Consider the following 17,947-nt stretch of genomic DNA (forward strand, 5'->3'; position numbering starts at 1 on the left):
AGAAAATTATACACGATTTCAAAATTAGTAATAAATTATGAGAAAATTTTTTTTTATATTTACCCGACACAACTTCAACCACCGGTGGCACATCAGAGTTTTCCTTATTGCACAGTGGGAAAAATGATGCCCAATCTTCTAAGATCTTCTCGGCCATTGGATCTGTAGCTTTAAAACTATTGCCGGTTAGTGTTGCCGCCATACCAAATGGCGCTAGTATTACTCGTCGCGGCTTGGGTGTAGTGGAGGAATTCGGAGAGTTTGAGTTGGTGCCACCGTCTCCCACAGCCCCGCCACTATTGGGGCTGTGTGGACTTGCCACATCTTCTGGCAAATTCGTTACATTGCCATGTTCATGAGATTGCGACAGTGTTTGCGAATTACCAGCGGCAGCAAAAGCCGCCGCTGCTTCAGTTAAATGCTCCTTTGATAAGGGCCGCACCGCAGGGTGTTCCCTCAAATCGATCGATGCGCATACCGTGTCGCCGTGCACAAAGAACGTAAACGAGAATGAAAGGTGCTGAGAACTGAAAACCAAAAAAAAAGAAGATGTCAATTAGAATGTTAAGAAAATTATTAGATTTTCATAAAATTTTAAAAATTCCTATAATATAAAAATACATGTAACAAGTTGAACGATGATTCGCGTGGTATCTCAAAACAGAACCACAGAGAACTTGTTATACATTTTCTCTAGGATTTCCAAGCAACTTATTGCCTTACAACTGTACGGGAACAGCAAGTTTTCATATTATTGGTTATCCAAACAACAGTAGTATGTTATGTATGCTCTAATATATGTATGTAAGTGTAGTAACTCACCTTCGGCCAAAGAGTCGATCATTGGAAGTACACGGTTGAACAAACCATTTACCAAAACGCACAATATCTTTGGTCAACACGAACCTGCAGAATTTTTTTTTATTAATATTCAATTGTTAATTACTTTTAATTATTATATATACCGCTCCATTAAATTGTGCAAAGCTTTGAATAATAGTGAGCGGCACTCGTAGGTAAGACCTCGTTCCCATGTTCCATTCCAAAGTGCTTGATTTGCTGGAATAAAAATTACAAAAGAAAAAGTATTATTAGAAATTATTGTAAAAATGCATACAAAAAAGAAGAAAAAATACAAAAAATAAAAAAAAAATAAACAAAATCATTGGACGACAGTTGAAAATGTTTATGTACATAAATGTTTATTCCAGAAAAAAATTTGTTATAGTTCTAACACCCACGACACACTCCAGAATCTAGCTATCAGAAATGTACAAATATGTATGTGTGGATGCCACTGCAGAACACACCTGGAGCGAAATATTGAATTTTTGAAATACTCAAAAGTTGCTAGTTGGTTTTGCGGGGCGAAAAATACAATCTTACATGCCCATAAGTATATATAGTATGTATGTTTGTATGCAAGTGCAAATAAAGGCAGTTAAATGATTTCAACCCGCGCCTACAACAATGTTTAACTATGAGGCTATTTAGAACGAATAATGTACATAAACAACTGTCAAAAGTTGATACCTAAACAGAATCACACATACTCATAGATGTATGTAGCGTATGTATAAAAGACATAAAATACAAATACAAGTGAGAAATTAACAATTGCAAAAATGTGCATCCGAAAAAAAAGGCACAGCAACATGTAAAACAATTTATAGAGACTTTGTGGGTATGAATGTAGGTTGCAATGTTTATATACATTTTACAGTCTCTCTTCTCACCGAGCATGCTCAGTGCGAAGCAATTTTACTTTTTAAACAGAATATTACTAAACGATAAGGAATTTTTTTGCGCTTTGTCAATGCCAGATAAAAAAAGCTTACCTTCTGTAAAGAAATAACTAAAACAAAAAATAATAATTTCCTAATTGTAAAATGACGGTATAAAAAGTAATTTGACGGATGAAAATTAGACCTTGAGATTGAGTGTTTTTTTTCATATGAACCACAATGTAAATAAACCAAACAGACTATGTATAAACATGTTGATTTAAGACTACTGTCTCAAGCATATAACAATTACAATGAATTAAACTAATTTCAAAGCAAACAAATTGATAAGCCTATCAGCGCTACTATTAATTATGAGAACGTCGAAGATTAATCCAAATGTGAACACAAATATACTCTTTTTTCAAAAGCAAGGCTATAAAAGGTAGTTTGAAAAATATATGCATGTAAGTATATTGAGAAGAATTAAATAGAGAAAATCGGGAGGCAGAGTGAAAAGTTTTGTATAGATATATGTATGCATGTATGTTTGTATGAGCGAAAAGATAACGAAGAGAAGTTGCACATTACGGAAGAGAAAGTTTTGTATAGGTGGTTAATTAAAAAGAAATTCAATATAAACCCTAAGGTATGAAATATTATTTTTTATTTATTATATTAATTAATTTTTTTTTATTTTATTAATCGTTTTTTTTTTGTAATTACTAATTGTTGGTAATCAATTGTAGTATCGTGTCACCAGCATAAAAAAAGAAAAATTAACTTGCGTTACATCGAAGCTTGAATACCCTTCACAAATTCCAAGAACTTTATTTTGATATGACAGTTCGTATGCCGGCTATAGTATAGTGGTCCGATTTGAAAAAAAAATAATCAAATATTGTTTCGTCGCTTTGGATAAAAAAAGATTACCATACAAGATCTTGATATTGATCTCTGTTTATGTGGCAGCTTTATGCTAAAATAGCCCGATCGTTACGAGCAAATAAGCAGCTTTTTTGTGAGAAAAAAGCAGGTGCAAAATTTCAGAGCAGTAACTCAAAAACTGAGGGACTAGTTCTCGTTTATACAAACAAACAGATGGGCATGGCTCAATCGACTCAGCTGATATAACGCTAATCAATTATAAGTATGTATTCCATAACTCGAAGTTTTCCTAACTCGAACTTGAATTGGCAAAAGTCCAATTTCATACAAATTTCCTTCCATAACTTGAAGTATTCTAACTCGTAAGTTTTTTTGTGAATTATGGAGATTCGAGTTAAGGAAGTTCAAGTATATTTTATGGAGTATTCATTCTGGATAGTAGTAAACTGAGTGTACCCTATTCAGGCTATAAAGATAACTGTAACAATTTATATAAGGGGTGACAAACAGGGAAACTCTAAATATATCAAAACAAATGAAATTTACAGTAAAGATGTTAAGAATAATTAAAATATAGAAAAGTGGTTAAAAAATAATTTCTATCTGCCTTTTATAACTCTAACACCGATTCTGTAATTGTAAAACTTGTGTCAACAATAATAAATATTGTTTACGCAAAAATTTAATTCCATAATAATATAACAAAAGGTAACTTTTTCAAATGCTGTAAATATTTATACAATTTGAAGTTGTTTAGAGAAATATAAATATTTACACTGGCGCCAAAAATGTGCTAATCTGAAGTCAATACCATAATCTGTTAAGCTTAACAAGCTAATTCAACCCTCTTGTAAAGGGTATGCATATAAAAAAAAAGAGGGCAATAAAAAGTACGGCTAAGAATTTCGGCCGACAGCGTATCATTGGTACAAGGAACTATGGGGTCAGGTCACCTCATATTATATACATATGTATATATTTTAGTGAAAATTTGAATCTTCTTTTATTTTCCATGCGCTCTCGCAGTGATATGAGATTTACAATAACAATAATCATAATAATAACATGCGACAGCGGTAATAATAACAGCACGTTTTAAAAATAAACCTGTGAATAAACACAAGCAGAGATGAAGAGATGTCAAAATACAAATCGACAAATAAAATTAATGAATGAACGAATAAGAATAAGCTAATAAACCAATCTCAAATGGCAACAAGCAGTAAACGAATAAAGAAATCAAATGCAAAAGCGAGATGAGAAGAAACTGTGAGCGATGAGGATGTGAACAATCATAAATAATGCTGCAATACCACCCTGACCGCCAGAGAGCAGCAAATGACAGCAGTGGATGTCGAAAAGAGAAGGTGTAAAGAGAGCGAATGCGTGAGAAAAAGATGACAATAATTTATTTTAACTACAACGCGAAAAGTAGTATATGTAGAACATACGAGAGTAAGTAGCGCGAAGATATATCTGTGTGATGAAAGCAATATATTTACTATCTCACCTTAGTGCTCGCGCGAAGTAAGAGGAGAAACAAATTGTAATAAAAGGTTGGTGGAAAAGAGCTGTTGATAAGGTAGCTGCTAGTGGCGCACTTTGGTGATGTTTACAAACGACAACAAATAGAGGAAAATGAAAGAAATAATAAGTAATGACGACAGCGGGATAATAAAACGCAAACAATAGCAACAACTTAATTTTTGCATGCACACAACCATGCACAGGTATACGCTGCTCTTGCATTCTTGCCTATATGCGGCAATATTTGTATTTATTTGAAGCACTACCGAGATATTATTGACACATATCGTATGCAATGTTGCCGTTTTGGGAATTGTATTGCAATGAGGGTAATATTGCATATGTGTATAAATAAAAAAAAGGATTTTTTTGGTGCGAATATTAAAAACTATTATTTACTAACATCATAACATATATGTATGTAAATGACCACCCAGTTCAAAATCATTAATAATATTTTTTTGTTAATAAAATTAATTTATTGTCATATAGGTAGATTGAAATTGAATATTAAATAAATAAAAATTAACTTTTTATCTAATTATTGAGAAAGTGGTCACACACCACAGCTTTTTTATATTATATGCACATTTGTTTCTTTATCAGAATGCTGATATGAGCTATGCGCTATTAGCTAGTTAAAAACTAAGCCGCAAATATATTTGAAATATTATTGTTATAAATACAAATGTTTGACATTATCATGAACTCAGGTATTTAAATTTAAAAATGTGTGATAAAAATACAAGTAATTACAAAAAATGCTATGGTGGTTCGATCTTAGCAATATATTCGGAGATTTTATCGTTGCCTTGGAGATCCAGACCAAACTTCGCGAAAATATCTCGTGAAATGAAAAAGTTCTTCAAACAAGGTCTTCATAGTAATTGGTCAGTTAAGTCTAAATGACAGTTGTTCTTGTTGTGGCGGCAGAATTCTGCCGAGTTGAAGGTCCTAGGCGGGATGAAAATCCAGTTATCGCTCACAGTGGCTCGAAATTGGCGATTCCGGCAAATAAACGGCTGTTTGGGTAAACAAAAAAATCAGTTCGATATCCTAAAAAATGAGGGATTAGTTCAAGTGTGCATATGCAGACAGGCAAAAGGACATGGCTAATTCGATTTAGCTCGCAATGTTGATCATTTACATATAGTAGTTTAAGAGTCTCCGATTATTTCTTTTAGGTTTCATTAAGTTTGAGACAAACTTAATATACCGTGCTAAGGGTATAAAAATAAGAAAATTATAAAAGATAGTCCACAAATATTCAAAGCTTGCATGTCTCAAAACAAAATATAAATTAATATCTTAATATGTACATAACTATGTAATTGCACACACACCCTAATATACCAAAGACATACCCACAATACACATTTGCGAAAATGAAAGAATAAAATATTAAGTTCGTGTGCACCGTTTTGTAAAACAACCATCCAATCTAAGTGGCAAACAGAACCAGCATTACGACGATAAGTCGACTGAACCGTGATGCACCAACCTCACAGCGGCGATCAAACCCCCCTTACCTCACCCCCAACCAAGTTCATAAATTCAACCTCAACAATGGCAAAATACACTCCCAGCCATTAAACAACAGTTTCTGCAAACACATAAGCGAGTGTGCGGCTACATATTTACATACATATGAATGTATGAAGGAAGGAAGTTACACAACAACAAAGCCGTTTATATTATCCAGCACGTGTACATTTTTATGCTCTGCTACACGGCTGTTCATAGTAAAAAGGTATATACTAACACCTATGTAAAAGGCAAGTAACAGAGTGCAGTTAATGATGCATGTACATACATACATACATTACTTAGCATGTATATAGGCAGCGGGATGTGTTACACACCCCAAGTTTGTGAATTTTGTACCTTTTTGTGTCCGGTGGTCCAACAACGCACAACCACAACAGTTGTATGTACACATGTGCATTCATAAAACAAAGCGCCAACAACCGATAACGCCGGCGTCATTAAGCGATTCGCTCTTTCTAGTTCCTCCCTTGAGAGCATCAAATACGTATGTAAGTATGTACATATGTATGTATGTATGTAGGATGTTGATGGTGTTGCCATTGTGGTGCAGTATTGCCTCTTTCTACAATTCTGTTTAGGGGTGAATTTGACATAAAAATATTTATTGCAGTTGCAATAGAAATAATGTGAGGTTAAAAATTTCCACACGCTAAAAAAATGGTTAAGTACAGAGATTTAAACCCGAACTTCCAGGCTTCCAATTAGCGTAAATTACTAAATAAATGAGAAATTACACATGGCACGTCGACATTCAGATTTATATACTAAACGCAGAAATTACTCACAAAGAGGTGACTGCACAAGACTGTGGATAATGTTATATGTTGGTTTGTATATCGACAACATTTGCCATTAACATACTTATGAATAACAGTTATATCAGACAACAAATCTTAGCGGTAAATGCCTATAATGAGTCGAAAGCTGTTTTTATTGTATTATACACACATGCATGTATGGGTAAGTATCTAACAGATATGGATATGTACGTATTTGTGTTGTGTTATGCCTTAAAATTTTGCGCAAATTTTCAATGTTTACGATTGGAAAGAAAAGAGCGTGCCACCACCAACAGCTTAACAGCGCGCCAGGTAGCCTCAGTAAACAGAAATTCTGTTGATTTCTTCTCTTTCATATTTTAACAGCATAAATTTAGATTTAGTCTCCGTTTCGGTCTTCGTTTTCTGTTATTCACAGTTGCTTCTTCATTGTCAGCAGGCATCACAAACCAACCGAACGTCCGCCTTACCTAAGCAGGTCTCGCCGGCCTGTGCCGTTTAAAATGTGTTGGCCGTACATACACACACGTATGTATTTATAAACATACATATCTACATATTCAGTGGGTCCATTCCGTCGTTGTTAAGCAGTGCAATAACCCGTAAAATGAGACCAAAGCACGACACTGAAATAAGAAACTCGCACAAAATTGTATATACGTATGTCTGTATGCACGTATTACTACGGATGCGGGTAAATCAACGAAGTAAAATGCTACCAAACAAGCGTGCGAGTAGACACCGTTAATGAGAGCAAAGCAAAAACAGCAAATTTTGTTTTATCTTCAAGCAGAAATCCATAGCTGTGTTCGTGTGTTCATTTTGATGCGTTTGTGCGTGTGTGTGTGCTTATGTACAAGTACTTCCAATGAGGGTCATTATAATCGCAAGTTAACACTGGCGAACGCTAACCTGAACATAAAAATATGTACCTATGCATGTATGTGTGTACATACATATGTATATAAATGCCTACGAATATCACATGCTAAATGTGTCACTACTAAAGATTTTCCCGTAAACAAAATTTAAGTAACTTCTTAAAAAACGGCAAAACTAGTAACTATTATTATTTGACTTTGGGACTACAGCCTGCTTTACAAAACCAAAATATGTTTGTTTATATGACATTTTAATCTTCGAAGCGCATATTTCACAGAGCATGTATGTATGTATGTATGTATGTATGCACATATATGTATGTGTATGTGTATGAAATTCACAAGGATGAATTCTTTGTATAAAGGAATATAATAGAGGAATATGGGAGCAATGATCGGCATGGAAATTTTAATCGATTGGAAGGGTGTGTGAAAAATTCAGATGGATGTCGGTCTGACATACATTGTATGTACATATGTAGCTAACCCGACTCAGTTGTTATTAAAACAAACAAATTTATACAAAAATGTAAATTTCTTCAGATAGTTTATAATAACATACATAATTTTTATCCAAAAACAATAAATTACATACCCCATCTCATTTCATTGTTCTGAATTGAGGGGGGTGTAACGGGTTGGTAGTCATGATGCCCGAAGGCCGTAACTGGCACAAATTGATGTTTACGAATTTAAAGTGCGATTTTTACTTATTAGGATAGTTTCGTCACCCTCTCTTTTTGGGAAGGAGTTTGAAAGAAAGCACATTGATTCATGACGTTATAAGCATTAGAGAAGACACACGACAATTTTCGTAGCCGGAAACTGGATTATTATTTGACTAGTCACTAGGAACTCGCCAGCATTCCACCAAAAGACTTCAGGAATGTTTTCTGCCGCTACAACAACAACAACAGAAAACTTTTAAATTATTTTGAAAAATGTTTATCAAGTTATTTGGCTTTATCATTTTCGTCTAAGCAAGAGACTTGAGTTCCTTCCATGTGATTTTGAAAATATCGTACAATTCCCAAGCTAATTTGTGGGCAATCTAAGAAAAGTAATGACAAATATAAAAGTCAATGAAACAATCCGAACGGCAATTGAAAATTGAAGAAAGCAATGGACTGTGAATAGCTATTCAAAACTGAAGAAAGCATGAAGAGTATTATTATACATATCTACATACATATGTATGTATGTATGTACATACAGTGTGCGACAAAACTAAAGCACGGAATCTGCCTTGTCGGTATTTAACCGAATAAAATCATAAAGTAGGCATTACGTGATGTTTTATTGATTTGTATTATTAGTTCATGTATTCTTCTTTTAAAATTAGTAAAAGTTAAACAAATTAACTTACTAAAATATTATATAAAATTAAATATATGAAGAACTCCAAAAATCTGGTGCGACAAAACAAAAGCACATAACTAAAAATTTACATTAATTGCACATTAATTGTTTGTCAAACGGTTTTTAATGATCAAAAATTCGTCATTCAGTACGGTTGGTTGTATGTTAAAGAGAAAGATATTTCAATGGCTCGAAATAAGTATTCTGTTCATTTTAGAAAAAAAATTGTTAAGGATTTTAAGAAAAGAGAATCGGTTATGACTATTGCAAAAAAGTTTGGAATAAATCATCCTAATGTTTCCCGAACATTTAGCTGATTTGGCAAATCAAGCTCTTTGGTTACAGCGCATAGAGGTTGACGGCCGTGGAGAGCAACCGAACGAGAGGATAAGGGAGTCATTGGGGCAATAAAAAATTACCCTTTTATATCGGCAATATCTATTGTAAGACAATTACGGTTAAATATATTACAGAGATCCATACAACGTCGAGCTGTCCATGGTTAATTTTCATGCTACCTGTAGCAAGTTATTGCAAAAAAGCCGTATTATTTATTTAAAGAACAGACTGGCGTGATTGGAAAATGCACATAAATTGAGCGATTACCAAATGGCAAACTGTACTTTTTTCTGGCGAATCGAAGTTTAATATCAGAGATTGAGATGGGCTGAAGCTGGTAGGCAGACCGAAGGGACAACGCCTAAATCAACGTTATAAAACAAGCGCGGTGAAACATGGTGGAGACAATGTACTAGTGTGGGGTTGAAAATATAGTATAAAAGCATAAAAATATTTCTCAGAATATTAATGCTGTGCAGAAGAATGGCTTTAAAATGGAGTTATCAACATGACAACGACCAGAAACACACTGCTATTTGTGTAAAACAGTGGTTTGTTGATAACAGGAATGAGGTTTTGAAGCGAATCGCACAATCACCTGATCTCAATCCCATAGAGAACCAATGGTAAATTGTAGATCGAAAAATCAGACTTGAGAATTGTAAAAATAAGGCCGTTTTATACATTCAAGTGAATATGGAAAAGCATTTCCTGGGACATATCAAATAAATTAATTGAGTCCATGCCTAGCCGATGTGCAACTGTATTGAAAAATTACGAAACCAAATATTGAAAGATTTTTCAATCATAAAATATTTCGTGCTTTTGTTTTGTCGCACCAGATTTTTGGAGTTCTTCATATATTTAATTTTATATAATATTTTAGTAAGTTAATTTGTTTAACTTTTACTAATTTTAAAAGAAGAATACATGAACTAATAATACAAATCAATAAAACATCAAGTAATGCCTAATTTATGATTTTATCCAGTTAAATACCGACAAGGTAGATTCCGTGCTTTAGTTTTGTCGCACACTGTAAGTAAATAGTTCGCTTCCGATTCACTTGACATTATTCTCAAATAGTTGTTTATTGATGTTTTAATAGGTCAACTCAAGAAGCCTCAAAATTCTAAATGTCAAGCCCTTATTTTTTGAACTCAATACAATTCTTTATCCATTTGAAGAAATGCCAGTTATTCAAGTCTACAAGTGTTTGCATGGGGAATAATAGTCAAACAAGTTGTTAAGTATGGGACAGCGATTACAAATGTGCATAGGCTATATGAATATTTGTAAATACAAAAATGTATATATGTACATATGTCGGTATGTATGTGCATTTAAGGCTTTCCCATGACGTACCCTCTCGACTCTCGAACAAACAGGTTTTACTATATCTACAACTTATTATTGTTTTGCGCATACCAAGCACAGAGAATGAGATTGCAGCAGTTCGAGAAGAAAAATCGTATAAAGAGAGCGATACAAATATTGACTCAACACTCAGTAAAGAGTCAAAGAGCTCTAACAGCGCGGTAGCGAAACGAACGTAAACAATACACATAACTGCGTGATGAGAAAATTCAAAAAATTATAAAACTCGTAATATGTAGATATGTATGTGTTTATGTACATATGTAAGAAAGTGGGTAGCGGTGAGGTGTTTACTACTACATTAGCATTTACACGACAGCTGTTTTACGCCAAAGACTTTGGGGTATACGGACATACGCGTTTGTATATTAATGTGTACGAATATAAAAATCAGATTGTGACGTCTATCACACAACTGGTATTAAAACCAACTCTAGTTGCGCCGTTGCCAATTTTCTTACAAGCGGGCGGATGAATGGCACACTCACCAACAACACTTCTAACCGGCAGATGTGAGACGACGTGTGAGTTGCGTTAAATTGGATGAGACCATTGTGGTTGTTGCTGTAGCCGCAAGGCCGTTCAGCTTTTTCGCAAAGAATATGTATTGGCGAAAGCCCGAATCTAATCTTAACTTTGCACTTCAAAACTACCGTTTTTTTTATACATACATACATACATACACACATAACTCTAAGTAGTTAATTAAAACAAGTTATTATGCTCTTTTTTATATGTGTATATAAGTTTTGATCAATGGCATTGGCTTGTAATAACTTAAACACGCATGTGCTTCAATAAATATCTGAACTTATGCAAATACGAATATCATGAAAGCAGCTCACAGGAAGTTACAAACAAAGCATTTCGAAATTCCATCAAACTGTCGGCAGAAAAAAATCAGTCACCAGCCACGCGCAATCACGTCGCATCTAACCTGTATAAGCGCACACACAACCACACACATACAGCTGCACATTTACTATGTGCATAGGCTTATGAACTGCCGCAATCATCACCTGCTCTGTGCTTTATCCGCTTTTTAACTCACTTTCTTCCCATGCACATCTCATCCAACTCTCGGGCATTCAACTTTTTCCTTTTTCTCACGATTGCATTTTTAAATCATTTTTATTTGTTTATCGCCTTTGTTGTATACAATATATTTTTGCATACAGAATATTTAGCGAAAAAATACAAAAAAGAGAAAGTGTTGCACGCGGCATTGTTTAATACAAACAATAACGGGTTAAAAGGAAAACAAAGTAAAAATAATTGATCGAAAATATTATTGTGTGTAAATATGAATACAGTTTTTACTAAATGTTATATACAAGGCCGGGGATGATTATAGTGACTTGTTGGAGACAAAGCTTTGCAAGAATTTTTTGGCAGATCACCGGGCATCCCTGAGAATATGAGACCCGCGTGGAAAAGTTTCCGAAATTCTCGCGAAATATGTATTTTTTTGGCGTAAAACGGTACTTTTTTTTAATAATATGAAAAAAAAACCTGGAAAACTGTTGCGGAAATTGCTGTTTTATTGAATTGCTCTCGAAAAAATGGTTTGATCTATTTGACCTAAAACAAAAAAAGGAAAACCACCGCGAAAGACAACAATTACTGAAGATAGAACCATAGCCTGGTAAGGCAGTGCCGACCCATTGAAGCCTTCAAAGCAAATAATGCAGGAAATCGATGAAGAATATGGGCTAAATATGTCAAGGAAGATGTTTAGTGACACACATTCAAAATCGATGGCATTTCGCGAAAACACATAGGGAGAGGAGAAGCACTTAATTTTTTGGAAAAATGGAGGAATTAAACTAAAATTAATAGAATTGGTTCTGATAGAAAATGTACTGTTTATCGTCTTAAAGGTCAATCTTTCAATCACAGGTACACAAAAAAACAGTGAAACACACAGGCGGAAATATTATGTTGTAACGGTTATCAACAATTAACAATTCCATGACAGCCGGGCCTACGTTTCCGGAACCGAAAAATCAAAAATCCATCAAAATAAAATTCCTTTAATAACCTCTATGAAATCGTCCAATTTATGCAAAAATTATACAAAGTAAATTTAATTCGTAGTGTCTTGACTTACCGGCAACTTTCAACAATTCCGCATCCACCAATTCACTAAGGTCTGGTTCTTCGCCATACCAAAATATCCATAATTCTTTGGCGGCGGCTAACGAAAGTGGTGGATGAACTTTCGATGTGCTAATCTCAAAAATCGGATTTAAATCCGAATTATCCTGCTTGGTGGACGGTATGCGGCGCCACACACATAGAATGTCAGCTTGCATACATCGTGAATAGGAGCGCAGGATGGGATCATCTAATGGATCACTTGACGCATTTACTCGTTCGCTGTTTACGAACTTACGCCATTTAATTCCGCATAAATCAGTCTGAAAAGAAAAGTTATCATTAGAAATTGTTTGATTACGTTTTCGAAATCATCAATATGTGTATTTTTATTAATAAAAGATTGTTTTTTATAAGAGATTGTGTGAAAAAATTATAATATTAATTATTACGTTCAAGTTTTAAGATATATTCGAAGATTTTAGCGTTGCCTTGGACTATGTATAATCCATGCCAAATTTCGTGAACATATCATGAAAAATTAAAGTTTTCCATACGGAGTTAGTGTGCTTGTCATCTACATACATATGTATATACTATATCAGTTCGATATGAACAATTTCTAATTTATTATAACGCTGCTTTGGACAATAAACTGAAGATATCTTTTCAAATAAAAATGCTTTCCATACAAGAATTTTGTTTTTTTTTGGTCCGTTTGTAAGACAGCTACCATAAATATGTACATACTAAGTTTATGCAGAGTGGCCCGATATCAAGGGTTCATACAAATGAGCAAAAATAGTATTTTGATAAGGTTTATGTTGCTTTAACAAGATTTTATTCCCGAATATAAGGCAGTCGGATGTTCGAACAATCTATAAGATGAGTATATTCCTAACTAATCAAAAATTTTCAAAATCGGAGCATTCTTCAAAAATATTTAAACGTTTTTAATGCCGCTATAACAACAACAAAAACAACAAGTGCAAAAGTTGACGCCAATTCGATGTAAATATGTCTATGAATACAGAAAATATAGGAATTGAGAAAAGTTGTAGCGTAGATGAAAATACACAATTCGCTCAATATAATTGGCGATACTCATAGCATAACGAACAAGAAGGAAATTACAAGCAGCAAAAATGAAAACAAATATTACTTGCATTCGTACTATTCTACACATAAACATAAACATGTGCATAAAAATACATACATACATACATGCACACCTTGAAAAGAGAATGAGTATGCATTGAAAACGAAAACATGGCCAAAGCGGCGAAAGAATGTGGAACATGCGAACGGTCTTCAGCCGTAAGCATTATCTTTGGTGGGGCAAGCGCCAAAAAATTGCAATTCTCAATGTTCACTTCACTGTGGTAAACAGCAAACATTTATACGTTTAAATGTAAGCAGCACCTACTCGCCGAAGTCAACAAAACACCAGCACCAATTAGGAATGAAACTGTTGTCATTTTTTATTTGCTTTGACTTTGGAAATGAGTACGAACACACACATATGTACATACATGTTGAATAACGAATGAGCTACATAAATATACGGGAGAGAAATACAGCCGCATCGGAACAAGTGAAGAAAATGATGCGCTAAAGCACACTGGCGGATATATTTGTATATAAATATGTATAATGTAAGTATAAAATGTGTACATAAATAAATATAACCGAGAGTCACAACAAATGCTATAACGAAATCGAAAACACAAAACATCAAATATTGGTCATAAATAGAGGAAAGAAATAATAAAAATAAAAAACGAGTGCTCCCTATATATTAATGAATCAGACATTATTCTTTCGTTACAACCTTGATCTACTCTCGAAATGTAATCTTAACTCGTTTACAAAATGAAAAAAAGTTTAAATATAAAACTATAATTTACTTTTACTTCGAAGTAAAAACAGCCGGTAATGCAAATTTGTTCTTAATTAAAATTATATATGTATGTATGTATATTGAGACTATGAAAGGCAGCGTGAAATAAAATCCACTTTATATAATGATGTATGTAAGTAAGTTGTTTTAACAGATAATGCAGGAATAAGTGTGACAAAGATACAGGTGACTACTATTTGCAGAAATACTACTATAAATTAATTTAATGATTAAGTATTAGTAACCAGAAAGAGTATCAGCCGAGATTTGCAAAATATACATACATATGTATATGTAGATATTTACAAACGAAAATAGAATTTATATTCTTAAACATTTATTTATTAATTACTTGAAATGTATACTTATCAACAAAAACTGTGTATGTAAATATATAAAAAATGATTTCTTTTTAATAAAGGAACAGAGCTTTTGCAAAGTTATGTTCGCAACAGTGTTTTTGATTAATTCGCACGTACATACATATGTACACTGTATAATAACAACAAGGCCCTCAGTGAAACTGCAAATGTGAAAACACAAGTCAGGTGGGTGTAAGAATCAAAAATGCTAAGCTCAAGTCAATATTATGAATTTAAAAAACATATTTAAGTTTGTTTTGCAAAATCTAACAAACACTCTTTATGTAAGTAGGTGAACTAATCAAAGTATGCAGCTCATATTCTCTTTTCTACTAATAAGACAACAAACACACTCTCTAACATATTACCGGGAATTTTTGAGAATATGAAGTGCTGTAGTATGTATATTTGTGATCAAATGATTTTTGAAACAATTATATTGATTTTATGGCTGTAACGGCACATAAATATATATTCATATTGGTTTTATAAATTTAAAACTCACCAGGGCAAAGAAGTTTGTATGGCAATCCTCCAAACTAGCGCCGTTGGTCTGATGATTTTGATGCGTCATAGTTCATGTATTTTTTTAACACAACAGCTCCTCATTTTCTCAATTATCGTTGATAATAAGCAATTTGCGTCTCAGCAAAAATTTCAATTAAATGAGAACTACACAGCAGCACCACGCAAGACAAAAGCTTCGTAGCTTCTGTATTTTGAATAACTAAACGATATTTTTGCTTTATTTTCTCTAACGTACCTACGTCATTACTGTGTCGTTTGCTCAGTTACTCTTACATTCATATAAATTATATAGTGCTATCGTTATTTTGCCGTTTATAACTTTTGGTTATGCTTTCATCAACTACCGTGTATCGCATACTATGCGAAAGCGAATTGATAAACTCGCAAAGCACATACACACATGCACACGTTATAACGGTCTGACGTACAGGTAGGAATTAGGAAGTGCCCTTGTTGCACTACTGTTACTGTTTTATTTCTTTTCCACTATTTATCTTTGTCTCACATACACTTATTCTTTCGCTTTTAAATTTATTTCGGTCGCTAGGTAATAAAAAAACGAATATTTAGACACTTTTTTACTACTTGTTTATGATTTCATGCTTTTATTTTATATTTATCTTTTCTTTTACTTGCTTTCTCATTTTTAAACTCTTTCTTTGGTTTTCCAAGCACTTATTTTTTATTTGTTACAATGTCGTTTTTGCTTTGTGTTCCGCTTTACATTTTTAACACTATACTGGATTAGGATTCCGATTCAAATTAACATTCGGATTCAGGTAAATCAATTTCGAAATTACCAACCAACCACAATTTTTACTAACACCAGTGTGCATTTAGTACATTGACAAACACTAACAACTCTGCCGACGTTTACGATCGACTATAGTCGCTACTGCAGCTACGATTTCTCACTTACACAAACAAATAAACACCACAGTTCAGCGACAATGAAATTTGTGCTCTTCGCAATTTTTGCACGAGTTTTGCCACTGATGACGATGACGACGACTCGTGCAACAACAAACACTAACACACTACCGCCACCGATAAACAGCACAACTGAACGGGATACTAACTAAACGTGCGAACGAGTAAGCGGCCAACAAACGAGCAGACGAGTGGTGCACAATGTGAGAACCGGTGACGTTACGATAGATAGAAAGAACAGCGGCGCGCGCGACTATGAACACTTTTATTATTTTTTTGTTTTATTTAGTATATTTTTTTCTGTTTTCTTGTTCACTGTTGATGATGAAGGGTAGCCCCAACACTGCTACTACTGTTCCGACACAACAGTCACCGACTAATACCGATGCCCCTCAGATTTTTTTTGCTTTGTTGCGACGCAACATAATGAGAAGAGAGCGAATTGCGATGAAAGTCGATGGTCGTTGGCTGAATGACTGGTTGCTTTGCTTGTGGTTCACCGTTTGTTGCTGGCTTTTCGTTAATCGTTGATGTTGATGTAGACAAAATATAAAATAATAGGTAGGTAATGTATGTAGTTTATTAAATTTTCCACTGCATGCTCAAATATTTTGTGTAGACATTTTGCTTTAATTATTCGTATGATGCGTATGAATTTTACTTTTGATGAGTTTAAGAAAATTTTGAATTTTATATTCTTTGATTATATCAAACCTGGTGAATAAATTATAATAAAAGATATTTGGTTAAAATTTATCACACTTTTTATACTTTATTTAAAATTGTAACTTTTATTACAATTTGTTTCACTGTTAACGCATCCAACGAACAGATGTGCACTTTTCCTCTTTATATACTTAGGTATATACATACCTACATGAGTGCGTACATTAACATGAAATCTTTTTACTGCTGCCGTATTGTAAGAGTTGTAAATTTTTTCAATACAAAAAACAATTTATATTGAAAAACACACCTTGGATTAATATAATCATGAGTAATATCACGTTTATAAACAATACAATTATTGAATTTTCTCGTAAAAATAATTATTTTTTCACTTATTATTCGGTTTTGCAAAATTTTTTAATAAAATTTCCTTCTCACTAAAAATATTATTGACCACAGCGATAGCGAACACGAAAAAATGTTAACCAACGAATGAACGACATACAAGTGCTGCAAAGTCGTCTATACACAATGGAAATTTTGTCTTTTTTACTTGTGCTTCTATTTCTACTTCGGAATGGAAATGAACCGAATCGCAGATGAAAGAGACAGCAACCACAACAACAAAACCTAACAGGGTTGCATTTGTTCTCAGTATTTTCGATTTTAAATGTCAAAACTAGCGAATCAATTTTTTTGATTTATTTTTCCTACAAAAAATAATAAACGTTGAATTGCACATATAATACACACACACATCAACTTATACATTACAATATTTAAAGGGCTTAGTTGAAGGAGAGAGAAATAATGAAAGAGATTTCGAAAAATAAAATTTTTCTCGATATGATGGGCATAAAAAAAAAGAGTATTTGAGTGCGGAACGCGACGTTTGGTGTTCTCTTTTGCGCTCTAGTAAAATAAAAAGCCGACACATAGCGGTCGACCTCAGCTACTTTGTCGAGTCGGTGCCCACATTCCAATAACCCACCGTATATTTGTAGACGTTATCTCATAGACCCTCATTAAATCAAACAGT

General features: G+C 33.6%; 1 protein-coding gene across 3 annotated transcripts in view; it reads right to left on the minus strand.

The window, feature by feature from the left end:
* The window catches only part of LOC126761341 (mediator of RNA polymerase II transcription subunit 13), a 32,522-nt gene that overhangs the window by 12,148 nt on the left and 2,427 nt on the right, over positions 1-17,947 (minus strand). For 2 of the 3 annotated variants that reach the window (XM_050477407.1, XM_050477408.1), the window contains exons 2-6: positions 15,287-15,852; positions 12,533-12,842; positions 966-1,059; positions 823-906; positions 64-527 (exon numbers count right to left, since the gene is read on the minus strand). In XM_050477407.1, the coding sequence (XP_050333364.1) occupies positions 64-527; positions 823-906; positions 966-1,059; positions 12,533-12,842; positions 15,287-15,355 (1,021 nt within the window). In that variant the 5' untranslated portion in view covers positions 15,356-15,852. Of the gene's footprint in view, positions 1-63; positions 528-822; positions 907-965; positions 1,060-12,532; positions 12,843-15,286; positions 15,853-16,228; positions 16,954-17,947 lie in introns of all 3 variants that reach the window. The other variant, XM_050477406.1, reaches the window with a different exon arrangement.

This window comes from Bactrocera neohumeralis, chromosome 6 (assembly GCF_024586455.1).
Source record: "Bactrocera neohumeralis isolate Rockhampton chromosome 6, APGP_CSIRO_Bneo_wtdbg2-racon-allhic-juicebox.fasta_v2, whole genome shotgun sequence".
In the NCBI taxonomy this organism is placed as follows: Eukaryota; Metazoa; Arthropoda; class Insecta; order Diptera; family Tephritidae; genus Bactrocera; species Bactrocera neohumeralis.